At 34.3% G+C, this 18,578-nt stretch overlaps 1 protein-coding gene across 1 annotated transcript; it reads right to left on the bottom strand.

Moving 5' to 3' along the window:
• Positions 1-16,699: 16,699 nt before the first annotated feature.
• On the bottom strand, positions 16,700-17,515 carry LOC108462644 (uncharacterized). The gene is made up of 2 exons (XM_017762569.1): positions 17,225-17,515; positions 16,700-17,155 (listed from the first exon to the last, which is right to left on the bottom strand). Exons 1-2 carry the CDS (start codon positions 17,513-17,515, stop codon positions 16,700-16,702), a joined length of 747 nt encoding a protein of 248 aa, XP_017618058.1.
• Positions 17,516-18,578: the final 1,063 nt, after the last annotated feature.

The raw sequence follows: 18,578 nt of genomic DNA, 5'->3' as shown, positions 1-18,578 counted from the left end.
CAGCAACTAATAAAATGCATAAATTAAATTGAGTTGAAATTGAACTCATCAAGCTGATTCGAACTCATGGAGCTAATGTTGAGTTGAGTTTAGCTTGCAAAAGGTTGCACGGTGAACTCGTAGAGCTGGTCCAAGCTCTCTCAATGTGTCTCGCCAATGTCTCGCCCCACACTTGATGGACTAAGGCCGAAATGGCCTCCTTAAATAGCTTGGCTCGAGCTCGTGTGATAGGGCCTTAGGGCAGCTCCAATGGATCCTTGCTCGAGCTAGGTGCACTCCGGGACGTGATCGTATCAAAAATGAAAATAAATTATTCGGTCATAGTGAACATGTTGAGTTGTGAAATTTTGAACATATTTTCTGGAAATTTTACTAGAGGCAAAATCGCCAAAATTTTACTAGAGATAAAAGCATCAAAATTTTGCTGGGATAAAATAGGGATAAGAAAGTTTTTTTATATATCAATATTAAAGTTTATTTTGGGAAATAGAAAAACAAAATCATGTTGGATCACATTACAAAGTATTGAGTCAAAAAGGCCTTAAAAGTACTCGTAATTGGATCCTATGTGAGAGAGGCTTAAAAACCATTCTTGGACTTGAAGGGGGTGCCAACCCTAGTAGGAATACTAGGTTGTGCCATCCACCCTAGTTCTATTCTAAGTAGGATGTTGTTTTTCTATTAAAAATAAATCACTACAAGTCAATAAAGGTTCTACCTTCTTCTCTTTCTATAAATAGATGACACTAGTAGCATTATTAACACAATTTTTGAAAAGTTGTTGTTCTATTGAAAAATAGAGAGAATTTAATCTCAACTATTACATATATTTTTTTGAAATAACAATTTTGCAGGTTTTTACTAAGAAGAGAGAATTTTCATTTTCACCCCAAAAGGAGAGAAAACTTTTTCTAGTTCTGTGTTTCGATTCAATTGATTCGAGCCCACACTCGAAGTAGTTTGTGGTACGAAAATAGTGGAGAAGATTGTTTAGTTGAAACTCGAGAACAAAAAAAATCCTCTAAGTCAACAAAAAAATCCTCTAAGTCGAAAACACAGGTACGAATTTGGTTAAGGTTTATTGTTATAAATATCACAAACCAGATCGATTTTCAAAATTTTAATTTTCTGTAATGTAAGAAAATTATTTTCAAACCAGATTTTTTTGAACAATTAGCCGATGTAATTTTGGCCTTACAATTAGTATCAAGTAGTTTAAATATTGTTTGGATTAAAATTTCAGTCTATTGAGACCGTGTCGATGTTTTCCAATTTTCTTCAATTAATATCAATGCATATCGACCCATATTGATTGCTATAAGATTTTAATATTTGAAACTAATTTTTTTTAGCTTAATTATATTTATTTATTATTACATTTAAAAATTAAATATAATAACTAAATTAAGTCACTATTAGAGGTTATCATTGGCTGGTTCGATTCGAGTCAGGTCGTAACAAAATTTTAGGCCTTTTTATAGGCCCAGACCCGACCTAACCAAAAAATGGGTCTAAAATTTTACCCAAGCCTGACCCAGATAAAAAAGCTAAAACCCGAGTCCAACTCGACCTAACCCTCTCGTATTAAATTTTTTATATTATTTTTATATAAAAATAAATTTAAAGATATAATAAATCAAATACACTAAAAATATTAAAATAATATTTCCCAACAAATTGAAAATAAATTAAAAAAAAACTTTATACTTAAATAACACTAAGATAAGTGCAACTTAACAAGCACATGCCTCTAATATAGTAGCAAAATTAACAATAAAACAAGAGTTATATAATATCCAAACAATAGCAACAAAGTAGTAGCAATATAGTAGTGAAATGGCAGCAAAACAGTAGAAAAACAGTAGTATAATGTTTTTTTTTTGTAAATTCGAGCTGGGTTAGGCTCGGGACAAAAAAAGCTTATGAGAGTCCCAACCCGTTTTCTAAACGGGCCTTTTTTTTACCCAAGCCTATTTTTCGGGCTATATTTTTGTCCAAACCCTTTCACCCGACTCAGCCCATAATCAGGTCTAATTACTATACTTAATTAATCATTTGAAAACTTATATTTCCATATAAATATATTTATATTATATTTCTGTAATTAAGGCATATTTTTCACACCCTGATCTGGCGAGCCGATCCAGTTCGGAGACTACTGTTGGTGAAAACCGCCTAAGTTTGAAACTTAGACCAAATAAGGTTAGTAATTTCGTGGTGAAGCACCTTGAAGAACTTTGCCAAAACTGTGGAGTTCTACTTTACGGTGAAAAGCTCGACTCGCCAAGAAAATAAATAGTATATCCATGAATGCAAACAATGTATATGTTAAAGAATAATATAAAAATAATATTTACTACACACCCATGTTAATAGCATGTCGCCGTTCAACATCATTATGAAATTGACCCATGTAATTTGACCCAAAATGACATATACAAGATACCTATGGTGTGCATGATTTCATAGGTCATCACATCGATCAATTGCAACTTGTATTCCGGATGCCTTATCATAAATAATGCATATATCGGGTTGTGGCACAACATGCTTTCTCAAGTTAGTCAAGAAGAAATCACAAGCATCAACGGTTTCTTGTTCAAAAATTGCAAAAGATATTGGCAAGATTTTTCTATTACCATCTTGTGTAATAGCCAACAGCAACTGATGCTCATTATTTCCCGTACATGAATATGTCATCAATTTGGACTAATGGCTTAAAGTCCGAAATGCTTCAATGTATGGCTTGAATGTCATCAATATGCAAGTTCTATTTGCAGATTGATGATGGTACCTGGTACGTACTAATTCGGTACCTTATACCATTGCTACAAATCATTATATGATTTATCCCACTCGTTATACATCTATCCTATAGCCTTTATTTTGCAACCAATGTCTTGTAGTATGGCATGTTATAATCTTACTGACTACGGATAGTAGCAATCAAATCTAGCACCAATCTTAGGACTCACTTTCACTATAGGTAAGATAATGTAAGAGATCATTGCAGAATCCAAATCCGGATGATCCTATAACATACTTGCAACAACACAAGTATTTCACCATACGTAAGACAATTTCAGAGATTAGATCAAAATGCAATTTCGGATGATCTTGTAGCATACCTACAATAACACAAGTATGTGGAGCATTATATTTTTTATTATCCAAAATCCCATCTTCTTTTTCACATATATCATGATTTTTCATGGACATATATTGTCACAAACTATGCACATGGCATCATATTTTTCGGCTCGAGATTTTATAACATGTAAGTTGATCCCATGCTTTATGCTATATACCATTTCACTACAGCAAAAAAAGCATATTTTGAGGAAGAGTCTATTCCAACTTGTAAATCGCCAAAATTTGTAGAAGAAATTGCATGACCTGGTCTTTTATGAGTAAGTTCTGGAAATTTTAACCCACCTTTAGCATCAAAGTCGACAATGAGCATGTGGGGTGGAGGTACATATGTCGTAAAATCTGAATGGGTTCCTTCAACATTGTTCTGACCTCCACCAGTTATAGGTTTCATCTTTAAGCAAAGATACGACACATCATAAGTAATCATCAAGTGAACATGCCATTTCATTGAAAACCCTCTAAACATTCTAAAGCTAATAATCAACCCTAGTGGATCATCTTTTAAATCCTCTAAGTCGAAAAACAGTGCGAATTTGGTTAAGGTTTATTGTTATAAATATCACAAACCGGATCGATTTTCAAAATTTTAATTTTTCGTAATGTAAGAAAATTATTTTCAAACCAGATTTTTTGAACAATTAGCGATGTAATTTTGGCCTTACAATTAGTATCAAGTAGTTTAAATATTGTTTGGATTAAAATTTCAGTCTATTGAGACCGTGTCGATGTTTTCCAATTTTCTTCAATTAATATCAATGCATATCGACCCATATTGATTGCTATAAGATTTTAATATTTGAAACTAATTTTTTAGCTTAATTATATTTATTTATTATTACATTTAAAATTAAATATAATAACTAAATTAAGTCACTATTAGAGGTTATCATTGGTGGTTCGATTCGAGTCGTCGTAACAAAATTTTAGGCCTTTTATAGGCCCGCACCGACCTAACCAAAAATGGGTCTAAAATTTTACCCAAGCCCGACCAGATAAAAAGCTAAAACCCGAGTCCAACTCGACCTAACCCTCTCGTATTAAATTTTTATATTATTTTTATATAAAAATAAATTTAAAGATATAATAAATCAAATACACTAAAAATATTAAAATAATATTTCCCAACAAATTGAAAATAAATTAAAAAAAACTTTATACTTAAATAACACTAAGATAAGTGCAACTTAACAAGCACATGCCTCTAATATAGTAGCAAAATTAACAATAAAACAAGAGTTATATAATATCCAAACAATAGCAACAAAGTAGTAGCAATATAGTAGTGAAATGGCAAAAAAGCAAGAGAAAAACAGTAGTATAATGTTTTTTTTGTAAATTGAAAGTGGGTTAGGCTCGGGACAAAAAAGCTTATGAGAGTCCCAACCCGCTTTCTAAACGGGCCTTTTTTACCCAAGCCTATTTTTGGGCTATATTTTGTCCAAACCCTTTCACCGACTCACCCATAATCAGGTCTAATTACTATACTTAATTAATCATTTGAAAACTTATATTTCCATATAAATATATTTATATTATATTTCGTAATTAAGGCATATTTTTCACACCCTGATCTGGCGAGCCGATCCAGTTCGGAGACTACGCTGGTGAAAACCGCCTAAGTTGCGAAACTTAGACCAAATAAGGTTAGTAATTTCGTGGTGAAGCACCTTGAAGAACTTTGCCAAAACTGTGGAGTTCTACTTTACGGTGAAAAGCTCGTACCCTGCCGAAGAAAATAAATAGTATATCCATGAATGCAAACAATGTATATGTTAAAGAATAATATAAAAAATAATATTTACTACACACCCATGTTAATAGCATGTCGCCGTTCAGCATCATTATGAAATTGACCCATGTAATTTGACCCAAAATGACATATACAGTACCTATGGTGTGCATGATTTCATAGGCTGTCACATCGATCAATTGCAACTTGTATTCCAGATGCCTTATCATAAATAATGCATATATCGGGTTGTGGCACAACATGCTTTCTCAAGTTAGTCAAGAAGAAATCACAAGCATCAACGGTTTCTTGTTCAAAAATTGCAAAAGATATTGGCAAGATTTTTCTATTACCATCTTGTGTAATAGCCAACAGCAACTGATGCTCATTATTTCCCGTACATGAATATGTCATCAATTTGGACTAATGGCTTAAAGTCCGAAATGCTTCAATGTATGGCTTGAATGTCATCAATATGCAAGTTCTATTTGCAGATTGATGATGGTACCTGGTACGTACTAATTCGGTACCTTATACCATTGCTACAAATCATTATATGATTTATCCCACTCGTTATACATCTATCCTATAGCCTTTATTTTGCAACCAATGTCTTGTAGTATGGCATGTTATAATCTTACTGACTACGGATAGTAGCAATCAAATCTAGCACCAATCTTAGGACTCACTTTCACTATAGGTAAGATAATGTAAGAGATCATTGCGAATCCAAATCCGGATGATCCTATAACATACTTGCAACAACACAAGTATTTCACCATACGTAAGACAATTTGGAGATTAGATCAAAATGCAATTTGGATGATCTTGTAGCATACCTACAATAACACAAGTATGTGGAGCATTATATTTTTATTATCCAAAATCCCATCTTCTTTTCACATATATCATGATTTTCATGGACATATATTGTCACAAACTATGCACATGGCATCATATTTTTCGCTCGAGATTTTATAACATGTAAGTTGATCCCATGCTTTATGCTATATACCATTTCACTACAAAAAAAAAGCATATTTTGAGGAAGAGTCTATTCCAACTTGTAAATCGCCAAAATTTGTAGAAGAAATTGCATGACCTGGTCTTTTATGAGTAAGTTCTGGAAATTTTAACCCACCTTTAGCATCAAAGTCGACAATGAGCATGTGGGGTGGAGGTACATATGTCGTAAAATCTGAATGGGTTCCTTCAACATTGTTCTGACCTCCACCAGTTATAGGTTTCATCTTTAAGCAAAGATACGACACATCATAAGTAATCATCAAGTGAACATGCCATTTCATTGAAAACCCTCTAAACATTCTAAAGCTAATAATCAACCCTAGCTGGATCATCTTTTGTCTTGACTCTGAATTCCTCGGCACCACATTATGATTTTATCAATCAACAATCGTCGTATAACTTTAGTAGTTTGGTAGTTTGAGGACACGGGGTGCCATAGGATGTACGAAAAGGGGTGAGGTTGCTGAGCTACAAGGTTGGCTCACATAAACTCCAAGAACCATTGACCTATCATGCCAAAAAAGGCATTTTTAACTTTGTTTTCTAACATTTTCAAAACCAGAGGATTGTGGCTCGCTTCATGTTCAGAAGCCAGAACATTATTGTCTATTTCATCAATGATAACACAATTGGACTCTGCCGACATCTTTGAATCTATAAGAAAAACAAGATTAGATCGGATCAAATAGCATCACACTATCACATGTTCATGTAGCATGTAACTTCTAGACTCAAAACATGCTATATTCAGTTCCAGAATCGACTAAACCGTAGCTTTGATACCACTAAATGTAACACCCTATCACCTATCTCCGTCGTTGTAATCGGATTACGGAATACTATAATAAAAAATATAACATGAATATGTTATTTCAATTTAAAACTTCTTTAAAACAATCATTAGTTATCAATCATTCAATTAAACATATTATTTATGCAAGAACGGGCTTAAATCGAGCTTACGAAAGCTCTAAAAACAATTCAAAACTAAACAAAGAATCATTTGAAACTTAACATAAAAGTGGAGTAAAAACATAAAACAAAGGTCACACGGTCATGTGGCCAGGTCGTGTGAAAAACTGAGGCCGTGTGGGGTTGAAACACACAGCCGTGTAATCTAACCATGTGCAAGATTAATGTCATGTATAAAAGAGTCATACGGATGTGTCGCTAGGCTATGTAACAAATTGTGGCCCTGTGGACCTAATTGTATAACTTTTGCAAACATTCGCACGGTCGTGTAGCTAGGCCATGTGAGAGACTGTGATCGTGTGAACTCAAAATCACCCTGATCAAACAGAGCACATAGCCATGTCACTTGTTCGTGTATGCCAAAATGTACCTTCTTTTACAAGTCACATACACCAACTATTTACTTACGCCACAAGCATACCATTAACCATTCAATAGACCTGAACAAAATACACCAAAAACATAATAAAACATGTCATTTACCTAGTTATAACCAATATGCCATAAGGCACTATCACAAACAATAATCAATACTAAGGTTCAGCTTCGTTTCCTACCAAACTAGAACCAAACAATACATGTGCCTAACATGCAATACAAATATCAACTTCCCACGACATTTAGTTGGTATAATTTCAACCTATTAGCCTATTATTTGACAAGAAGTACAAACTTACCTTTTTATACTAAAACATCCAAAATCAACCATCAAAATGTTATGTCATAACCATCAACCAAAACACATATTTCCAACCATTTCCATATGAACATAACTTGCATACCAATTACCTATATGATTCTACCACATGCCAAATTTAATACCACATTCAAGTTTACTATACCAAGCCATGAGCAACCACATCATTTAACCAACAAGCACACATATTATGTGCAATCACAAAACACACTTACTTTTATAAATTACTTATATAAATATACAAATCACACCTATTACATGCCACATAACTGAAATAAATTTTTTTCAAAGTCTACCAAAAGATGGTTGGATAGTATGATCTTCAAGTTGATCCGATTGTCGAGTTCCACAAAACGATAACTACAGGAAAACAGAAAAACAAAACAGAGTAAGCTTGAATTGACCTTAGTAAGTTCATAGGTTGAAAACGATATTACATACCTTAGTATTAAAGTTTAATTAATAAACAATTAACTAACATTAAACCCTCTCATCACAACCATATCAAAAGGTGACTTCATTACATACAAGCCATATAACCTTCCAATTACACAAGTTGATTCAATACCAAGTCATGATATAATATCCATAAGCATAAACACATTTTCAAGTCATTCATCAAGACTGTATCATGTTGCATCATTACTAGTTATTATATCATTTAATAATCACAGTTCAACCCGATGAACTAATATGAATAGAAACAGATACGCAATTATCCACCCAAAACACACCATAATACTCAACCAAGCTAATCCAACCAAGATCGCACCTAAGCATTGAGTGTCAAGCCTGAAGGCTACCATCCCTTCAGAAAATATGCCTGGGCACTAAGTGCCAAGCTAGTATGCTTCACATCCTCTCCCAGAAACACGTTTGAATCACTATAAATATAACCCAAAAATCCGCAATAAATGTTAGATTTTGGTACATCCAGTGTATAATAATATGTCATATTTCATCATCTCATCTCATATCAAACTCATACAATGCACAAAATGACCTATTGACATGCCAATTGTATCCTATCTTATGTTCATTCGGGCTCATTACGTATAACAGTATAACATTGTTCAACTGTAACAATTTAAACATATATATATATATATATATATATTCAAACATATCCAAAATTCACGAATCAACATAAAAATTACAAAATTACACAATACTACAACATATGAACTTACTAGGGGAAAACAACAAAGATAAGAGTGTTAGAGACTAATATGTAATTTTCTCTTTTCCTTGACTATCTATCAATTCTTGATCTATACAGTATTTTATTTCAACTTATCGGTCTCAATTACCTTATAAAATTTAATTTAATGTATTGTCTTCCTATTAACATTTTTCATAATTTTCTTAAAGTTTTACATTTTATTCAATTTAGTCCTTAAAATTGAAATAAGGTTATTTTTCACAATTAATCCTAAAACCATGATGTTGAATTCATTCTCATCCCTCTACATCTCACAAGTAGTGAAATTTACATGAAATTCATGTCAAATTCAACATATTATCATTTTAGTCCCTAAACTCAAAACTACCCAAATTCACTTTACAAAATAGCTCTATTTCAACATCAAGCTTCAAGCTCAACCATTAACATCCAAAAAGCTTTAAAAACAACAATGGTAACTTTTCCAAACTTTAATAGTATTACAAAATAGTCCTTGAGTTAGCTAGATTAAGCTCAATGATCTTAAAAATATAAAATTTAAGAAAAACAAGCTAAGGAAATGCTTACATGCAAGGGCCGAATATCTTTGAAGGTTTGAAATTTTGAAGTTTTTATTTCCTTTAGTAATGGTGGAAAATTTGGTCGAAGAAGAAGAATGAAAAGGTGATGACTTTTCTTTTCTTTTATTTAATTTTAACTAGTATTTTAACATTAAAAATTAACTTATAAATGACTAATCTTTTTTTTGTCAAAAAATACTGGCTGATATTTATTAAACACTGCTCAAGGCAAAAAAACATTGAAACGTCACCCTCATACAGCTACATGAAAGGACAGATAAATAAATGAAAACCAAAACAGCTGTAAAGAAAAAATAGTTCTAGAACCTACCAAAACCAACAACAATAGAAACACCTTAAGCCAAAAAGACAGCCCAAATATCAGCCAAACAAATGATTCTCTTCTCCTATTGAAAGATCCTGAGATGAAGAAGAGAAGAGAACTAAGCTTTGAATCTATAGATAGAGAATCGGTGAATCATCACCATTTTCAAAGCTGAATTAAAGTGAACCATGAAACCTCTGATGGTCCAGCATCGCCATCTCCTTCACAGCGACTGGTACTCCGTCTGTCCAGACACCAAAAATCTGTCTTCGCCATCCTTCCATCACCAGTGTGTGAGCTGTCCTATTCACTAGTCGGGGCACAAAAGTGTAAGTGACAGAATCAAAGCTTTCATTTAGAAGATTAATTTGATGTGTTATTGACCGAATAACAGATTTGTCTTTCTCCTTCTTGTGAATGCTTTTAATAATTGTTAAGGAATCCCCCTTAATATTCAAGCATCGAAATTCCTTCTCAAGTGCAAACAGAAGCGCCCTTTCACATGCCCGTGACTCCGCCAAGCAAGCATCGCTCACATTCGAAAATAGATAAGTTTCTGCCTCGACTATTTCACCTTCCGAGTCTCTAGCAATAATTGCTGTAACAACAAGTTGTAAATCATGCTGAAAAGCCGCATCAAAATTAAGCTTTAAAACTCCAACATCGGGGGTTTCCAGACCACTTTATCCATAGATCTAAGAGAAGGACTAGAAATCTCTTGATTCAGGCTCAAACCACGACTATAACCTTGAATAAACCCTAACAATTCCATCAAGGATGGTTTAACCCCTTCATGAACAAGATTATTTCTTCTAAACCAGAGACTCTATATAGAGATTACTAGTAATTGCTTCTGCTGATCACTCGCAATAGAAAAATTCCGAATAAAACAATGCTTATTATTTGACAACTCACTGAAATCTTGCAGCTGGATTTGAAGTGTGGCCCGAACAGATTGTAAAAAGTTACAAGACCATAACAAATGACCAGAGTCCTCCATCTCAACCTTACACAAAAGGCAGACGACATCAACAGATAAAGACCTCTTTGCCAAATTACAGAAATGAGGCAACAGATCATTAATAAGCCTCCATATGTGAATTTTAATTTTCGCAGGAATGTTCAAATTCCATAGAGATTTGTAAAAACCACAATAATCAACACAGTTAGAGAATGTGTATGTATGATTCTGTAGTAACTCTGTAGATAGAGCCCGGTACCCACTTTTCACTGTATATTCCCCAGATCCTTCATATTTCCAAACCAACATGTCATCTACATTAGCACCAGAAAGAGGAATGGAAAGGATACGCTTTGCAGTGGTTTCATCAACTAGATTATGAATCAGCGCATTATCCCAGGTATTAGTCTCAGTATTGATTAACTGGTTTACAGTAGTCCAGTTAGGTAAAATCTTTTGAACTGGTATTCTATTGCTCTCTTTCCTAGGCAACCAAGAGTCATTCCATATGTTGATATGGTCACCACTACCAACTCACCACACCAGCCCTTCCACCATCAGCTCCCGAGCACTGCAAATGCTTCTCCAGGTAAACAAAGGGTAAGACCCAATATTTACTGATAATAAGTCTGAGAAAGGATAATACCTAGCTTTTAAAACTTTGGCTAAAAGACAATTCGGCTCCGATAAAATATGCCAAACCTGTTTTACTATAAGCGCCTTATTAAACAGAAACAAATTTTTAAAACCCATTCCCCCATCACATTTTGGCCTACATGAAAAGTCCCATGAACTCCAATGTATCCCCTTCGCAAGCTTGTTATTAGTCCACCAAAATTTGTTCATAATGCATTCAAGTTTATGACATAACGATTTCAGCATAAGAAAACACTGCATAACATTGAGCAAAATGGCTTGAAATACTGACTTAATGAAGACCTCCTTCCCTCCAATTGAAAGATAGCGCATACTCCAGCCTTCTACTCTATTTCTGAATCTGTCGACAACATGGGAGAAAGCCCAAGTTTTGTTTCGACCCACCATCATAGGCAGACCTAAATACTTTTCTGGACTTGAGGCTACCCGAACGCCTAAAAGGCTAGTAATATTCTCCCTTGTAATGGAGTCCACATTAGCCTCAAAATAAATTAATGACTTGTCGAAATTCACACGCTGCCCTGAAATCATTTCATATTCTCGAATGACATCCCGAACTACACGAGCTCCCTCACAAGAAGCGTCCCCAAAAAGAATACAATCATCTGCAAAAAATAAATGATTTATTGAAAAACTTTCCCTACCAACTGACGCACTCCTCATCAACCCTTTCTACTTTGCTTCCCTGATAAGCGTAGAAAATCCCTCAGCACAGATGAGAAAAAGATAAGGACTAAGAGAGTCTCCTTGTCTTAGGCCTCTTGAAGGCAAAAACCACTCCCCATTAGACCCATTAAGACTCACCGAATATGATACAGAACAAACACACCTCATAATCAATACTACCCAATCGGCATGAAAACCCAGTTTAATCATCATTCCCGCCAAGAAATCCCATTCAACCCGATCATACGCTTTACTCATATTGAGTTTAAGCGCAAAATTCCCTTTCTTGCCATTTTTCTTCATCTTAAGAGAATGGAGGACCTCATAAGCAATGAACACATTATCAGAGATAAGCCTTCCTAGGATGAAAGCCCCTTGGGCCTCATCAATACAACATCCCGAAACGTTACTCATTTGATTTACCAAGACTTTCGCGATAATTTTATAAATGACATTACAGAGACTTATGCGTCTAAATTGTGACAAATTTTTTGGCTTCTCAACCTTGGGAATCAGAACAATACAAGTTTTATTAATATCACCAATTTTAGTTTCTCCACTCAGAATAGATAAACAATAGGAAGAAATGTCAGGGCCAATTATGTGCCAATACCTTTGAAAGAATATAGCGGGAAACCCATCAACCCCGGGAGCTTTCAAAGGTGCAATCATATTGATTGTCGAACTAATATCTTCCTCAGTAAACTGTTTGAGAAGGGAATCATTCATACTACCCGAGACTCTATTTTCCACAAGTCCAAAAACATGTTCGTCAAAACCTATCTCAGAAGTCGAGTACAGATCCTTAAAATAATCGGAAGCGAGACATAATAAATCCTCAGTCGAAGAAAACCTCCTTCCATTCCCATCATCTAACTCTGCAATTCGGTTACGATACTGGCGTTGAACAGCAATTTTGTGGAAAAAACTAGTGTTTCGATCTCCATTTTTTAGCCAATTAACACGGGCTCGTTGCTCCCAAAATAATTCTTCCTTATCAGCTTCCAGATTAAGTCCTAGTTGGACCTCTATTATTTCCCCTAGAATCTCATCATCAGGTTCTTGATTAAAGAGGAATTCCAGACTATCTTCCAAATCCACTCGATTTTTCCTTTCCTCATTAATTTTGGATCTACTCCAACGCTGAACCAAAGAGCCTAATCTCTCAAGCTTATTTGGAACACTTCCTGACATATCATTCCACGAACTTCGAACCACATCTTCAAAGGAACTATCCAAACACCACTTAGCTTCAAATCAAAACACCTTATCAAAACTACACTGATCCTTCCAACTCTTTTCATAGTATCCAAAAGAATAGGACAATGATCAGAAAATGAATGATTTAAATGTTCGATCTGATAACTGGGGAAGATATCAATCCAACTTAACGTAGCAACTCCGCGTCCAATCTCTCTCGTATGTTTGTGTTTGAAAACTTCCCTCGCTCCCAAGTAAACCACCTACCAACAAAGCCCAAGTCACTGAGATTGCAATCCTCCAACGTTGTTCGAAAGGCATTCATCTGAAGCTCCGATCTAAGACGGCCACCTCTTTTCTCATAAGAGTTTATAATCTCGTTAAAATCCCCCAAGACAACCCATGGAAAGGACGGATCACTACCAAGTTGTCGAAGTAGTTCCCATGATGTACCTTATAATGGCCTAAATTCAAGGTTATCGGAATAGTAGCTTTATAACCACAAATCCGATTTAAAGAGAAATTTATTTCAATATTTTTGCATGAAAATTGATATGATAGGAAAATCGTATGAAAATATTGATAGAAAAAAAATTTTACCGATTTAGTGGTTAGTTAGAAAAAGAAATTATTGAAGAAATTGGGTAAAAACAAGGTATCAGGACCTCAATCTCCTAAAATCGAGTCGAAAATAATTTTATAAATATTTATGAAATGTTAGTAATGTGGTATTAAAATTTCGTTAGGAAATTTTAATGTTTGGGTAGTCAATTAAATGAAAAGAACTAAATTGTAATAGGTGTAAAAGTTGCTAGAATGATTAAATAGCTTAAGAGTCTAATGAGAAAGGATTTAAAAGGAATTAGACCCAAAATTTATTTGGGCTGGACGGCAAGGGCATGAAATCAGCAGGAAAATTGATAAATTAAGGGCAAAATTGGAATATTGCAAAAATAACTAAATAAAACTAGGACTAAATAGGAAATATCTAGATTTCTCTTCATTTCTCTTCAATTCCAGCAGCTAAAAATGCCATAGGAGGGTTCTCTAAGCTGGTATTCCATAATTTTTTCACTGAGTGAGTTAGTCCTTGCCTTTTTCTTGTAATTTTTGTGTTTCTAAGACTTTTACAACTAGGTCCTACTATTAAATTCATTAGTTTTTGATTTCATGGATGAAATTGAAAGTCACCATGGTTGAGTGCTGTAATTTTATGATGAAATAGAATGAAATTAAAGCTTTAATTTGTTTATGAGATGATTTTACTAGGTAATTTCAATAGAAATTGATTTTTCGGACCTAATTGTGAAAATGCTTGGAATTAAAGTCTATTGCTGAAATTCTGATTCCTAAAGGTCGTAAACTAGTTTAAGGTGATAAAATAAAATGTTAATTGAGAAAAATCAGCTCAATTGAGAGGCTAATTGAGTAGGGACGAAATTATCATTTATTAAAAGCTTATGGGAAAAATGGTAATAAACAACTTGCACAAAAACAGTTTGGACAGTAGCAGTAGACTAACTTTGAAAAATCACCATAAATTTTAGAAATCGAATTAGAAGATGAAAAAAATATTTAATTAAAGCTTATTGAGTCTAGTTTTCAATAGAAGAAATAGTATAAGCAATGGATTTTTAAATTTTGAGATATAAGGAATTTTGTGATATAAGGTCAGAATGAATTTAGGTTCCCTGTTCGACTTTGAAAATCATAAAAATTTAATAAAAATAATTAGGGGCTTAAATTTATATGTATAAAATCCTGAATGAATATATTTTTAATAGAAACAAACAAGAACATCATTTGAATCCTGTATGAAGAGATAATTAATTTTTAGTGAAGAAGGGTCGAAGCGTAGGATAGCAGAACAGGGGTGACTTTAAAGAATAAACTATACTTATTGGATAAACCAAAAAATCTAAAAATTTTATGGTAAGAAGATATATGAGTCTAGTTTCAGGGAAAATTAACAGATCTTAATTTTGAGTTCCGTAGCTCGAGTTATAAATAATTTAGTGAATATGACTCAAATAGACAGCTTTGAATAAACTATAAATAATAATAGTTGAATTATAGAGAATGTTGCATATGAACATGAAATGTATTAAATTGATAATTAAATTTATTTATTTAGATCCAGAAGATTCAAATACGAAGCTAGATCAAGGAAAGGAAAAAGTTCGAGATTAGTAGATTTTTTTTTTGTTTACAAACAAGTATCAAGGTAAGTTCGTGTAACTTGAATTATATTCTTAAATGCTTGAAATTGTATGTTATTGATGTGAATATGATTTGAATGTTCATTGTATGAAAATTAATGAAACATTGATATATTTGATAAAATGGGAAGAAATCCCGGTTGAATGAAAGGAAAATTCGATGGATCTCTAAAAAAGAATTGAAGGTAAAAAGGATCTAGCCCAGACGAGTGATCCTATCTTGATGTATCCCTCCCGAAGAATATGTGTAAAATGGATTTAGCCTGGACGGGTAATCCGAATTAGGGTCTGAATTTAGCCTGGACTGGTAATTCAGATCCAAGCTCATTAGAGTAATTGTCGTTGCGAGGATTTAGCTTTGGATTGGTAATCCCGACAATACTCTATGAGTTTATATTGCGAGGATTTAGCTTGACTGGTAATCCATTGCAAGGTTTAGGTTCATGAGTGTGCTCTCGAATGGAAATGTGCGACTTGAATATGAATTGACGGACCGAATTGTACACTAAAAGTGTACCTCTAAAAATCCATCGAAATTCCGATAAATTCAACGGGATAACTATGGAAAAATAACAAGGAAATGGAAATTATGATATTGATGAGCTCATCAATCATGGTATATATTATTGGTACATGGAAATTATTGTACTAACTTGAATGTTGCAAGGGGTATTACATACCTCTAAGCTGACCGTCTGGATTCCCATAGAAACCTGTTAATCGCCAGCCCTCCCCTCGTTTATTATCGTGAATGTCAACATCAATATGAAAAGAAGAAAAACTTCTGAGACTAACCAAAGAATTCCTTTTCCATCCCAAAGAGAGTCCTCTTTTGACCCCACCGCACCAATATCAATCCTATTCTCAAACCCGCACTTTAATCTAACTAATTCCATCCGTTTAGAACTTAATTTTGTTTCCATGAGAAACAAAATTCGGGGATTAATGGCTCTCAACTTATTCTTAAGCCTGTGAACAATTCGAGGCCTCCCCAAGCCACGAACGTTCCAACTTAGTATTTTCATTGTGATCGGCTGCTCTGTTCACCAGAGCTAGCCGTTAAATTGAGGGCGCCACTTTCCACATTAAAGCCCAAAGTAACATTCGAGCTAGTCACAAGCCTTTGCCGTTTCTTTCCTTCCACAGCTGTTAATGGGTCATTTTCCTCTTCCACAATCATTTCCATAAGCCCATTTTCCAACCCAGCAACAAACGAAATATCTTTGCCCAAACTACTCCCATTATTATTTCCTTTTATAGGAAATTGTTGATTGGATCCTAATGGAATCAAATTGGGATTTGACATCTTATCCCCAAAATCTCTCCCTATGTTATGGCCAGAATCCATCTCCTAATTAATACTATTGCTGTAATTGGAACTTTCCATATTTTCAACTTGGCATTGTGATCCATCGGCTTCACGCGACCACCTACTCACCACGGTATTCAGCCGCCGTGGCACTGTACGAATAGATAAATCCCACCCGAAAATAATTTTTGAAGGATCAATTCTCAAACGGAATGGACAGTAGCTCTCCCCATGCCCCAACTTACCACAAATAAAGCAAAACAGGCTTAGCTTTTCATATTTAAATCGAGCATAAACAATTAAAGCTCCACCTACTTGAATCTTCTTTTTGCATTTTAATGGCGCCGTGACATCCAGGCGAACACGGATACGCATATAATTTCTATTGCCTGAAGATGGAATGGAAGTATCATAATCAAGAAACTTCCCCAAAAAATCACCGAATTGCCTAGCCATTGGTTCAGACATTAGCCCTGTAGGTAATTCGTGAACTTGAATCTAGAACTCAGAAAAGATTAACAGCAATACTGACGGATTCTCTCCTTTTTGTATTCGGTGCAATAAAACCAGATGACTGTTGAAGAACCACGGTGTACTGGCCATCACTCTTTGGACATCAACCTCATTGAAGAATTGGAAAAGATAGCGTTTATTCCCGAGATCCGCTATACAAATCCCTCCAATGGGATGCCATAAAGCTGCCATCGTGTTACGTGGAGCAGGAAAATTAACCACACTATCTGTTACACAACGCCCCACTAGACTGAACTGAAAACTTTGCTCGATAACCACGGCATCCTTCTGAAACGCCTCCTCCTCCTTATCCAATAAACTTAGGTTGGCTAACTCGTCTTCCATAACTTATACCACAGAAAACACCAAGACAATAGTGAGGATAACATAAAACCCAGGGTCAAAAGTAAAAAGAAAAAGCAGAAGAATAAAAAACAACCGTGTCAAAAGATAGACAGAGAAAACATGTCAAAAGACAGACCTAGAACAAAACTTATAAATGACTAATCTTAAGTACTAACTGTCCAAGCTAATTTTCTATGGCCTAATTACCTTTTAAAACCATTCAATTTTGCTTTTAGACTCATTTAGCCCATAAAAACTAATAGCTATTAACTTTTGCAGTTTATACGCTTTAGTCATCTTTCCTTAATTAACTATTCAAATATAAAAATTACTAGATCAAACTTTAATACGGCACTCTAATGACCTCATAAATATTATTTATTTATATTTACGAACTCACACATTGGAATTGTGGTCACGAAACCACTGTTTCCAACATAACTGAAAACGAATTGTTACAACTCTCCCCTCTTAGGAAATTTCGTCCCCAAAATTTTTACCTAAGAATAGGTTGGGTATTGTGACTTCATCGATTCTTCATTTTCCCACGTAACTTCCACAACACCATGTCGGTACCATAGAACTTTCAGTAATAGTACATGTCTAGTACTATGTTCCTTTACCTCTCGAGCTAAAATAGCTATCGACTCCTCTGAATTCAACAATCAGGCTATAATTCAATCACGTTGTAATTCAATCACACTAAGGAAAATCACATGTGAAGGATCTGACATATACCGTCTCAGCATCAAAACATGAAAAATATTATGTATCTTTTCGAGTTTAGGAAGTAATGGCAATCTGTAAGCTACAAAACTGATTCTCTCAACAATCTCATACGGCCCGATAAACCTCAAACTAAGTTCCCTTTTCTACCAAACCACAATAATTTTCTCCACGAAGAGACTTTTAAAAACACTTTGTTACCAATCTGAAATCCAATGTCTTTTATTTTCAAGTATGGTATAGATATGGCACACTCATGATATGGGTGAAAAAATTATGTAAAAATATATTATTAAAATTTATATAAAAATCAAATGATGTTTTGGTTGAAATGAAG

The sequence above is a fragment of the Gossypium arboreum genome, chromosome 7 (genome assembly GCF_025698485.1).
Source record: "Gossypium arboreum isolate Shixiya-1 chromosome 7, ASM2569848v2, whole genome shotgun sequence".
Taxonomy (NCBI): Eukaryota; Viridiplantae; Streptophyta; class Magnoliopsida; order Malvales; family Malvaceae; genus Gossypium; species Gossypium arboreum.
This window is presented reverse-complemented; position numbering and strand designations above follow the sequence as displayed.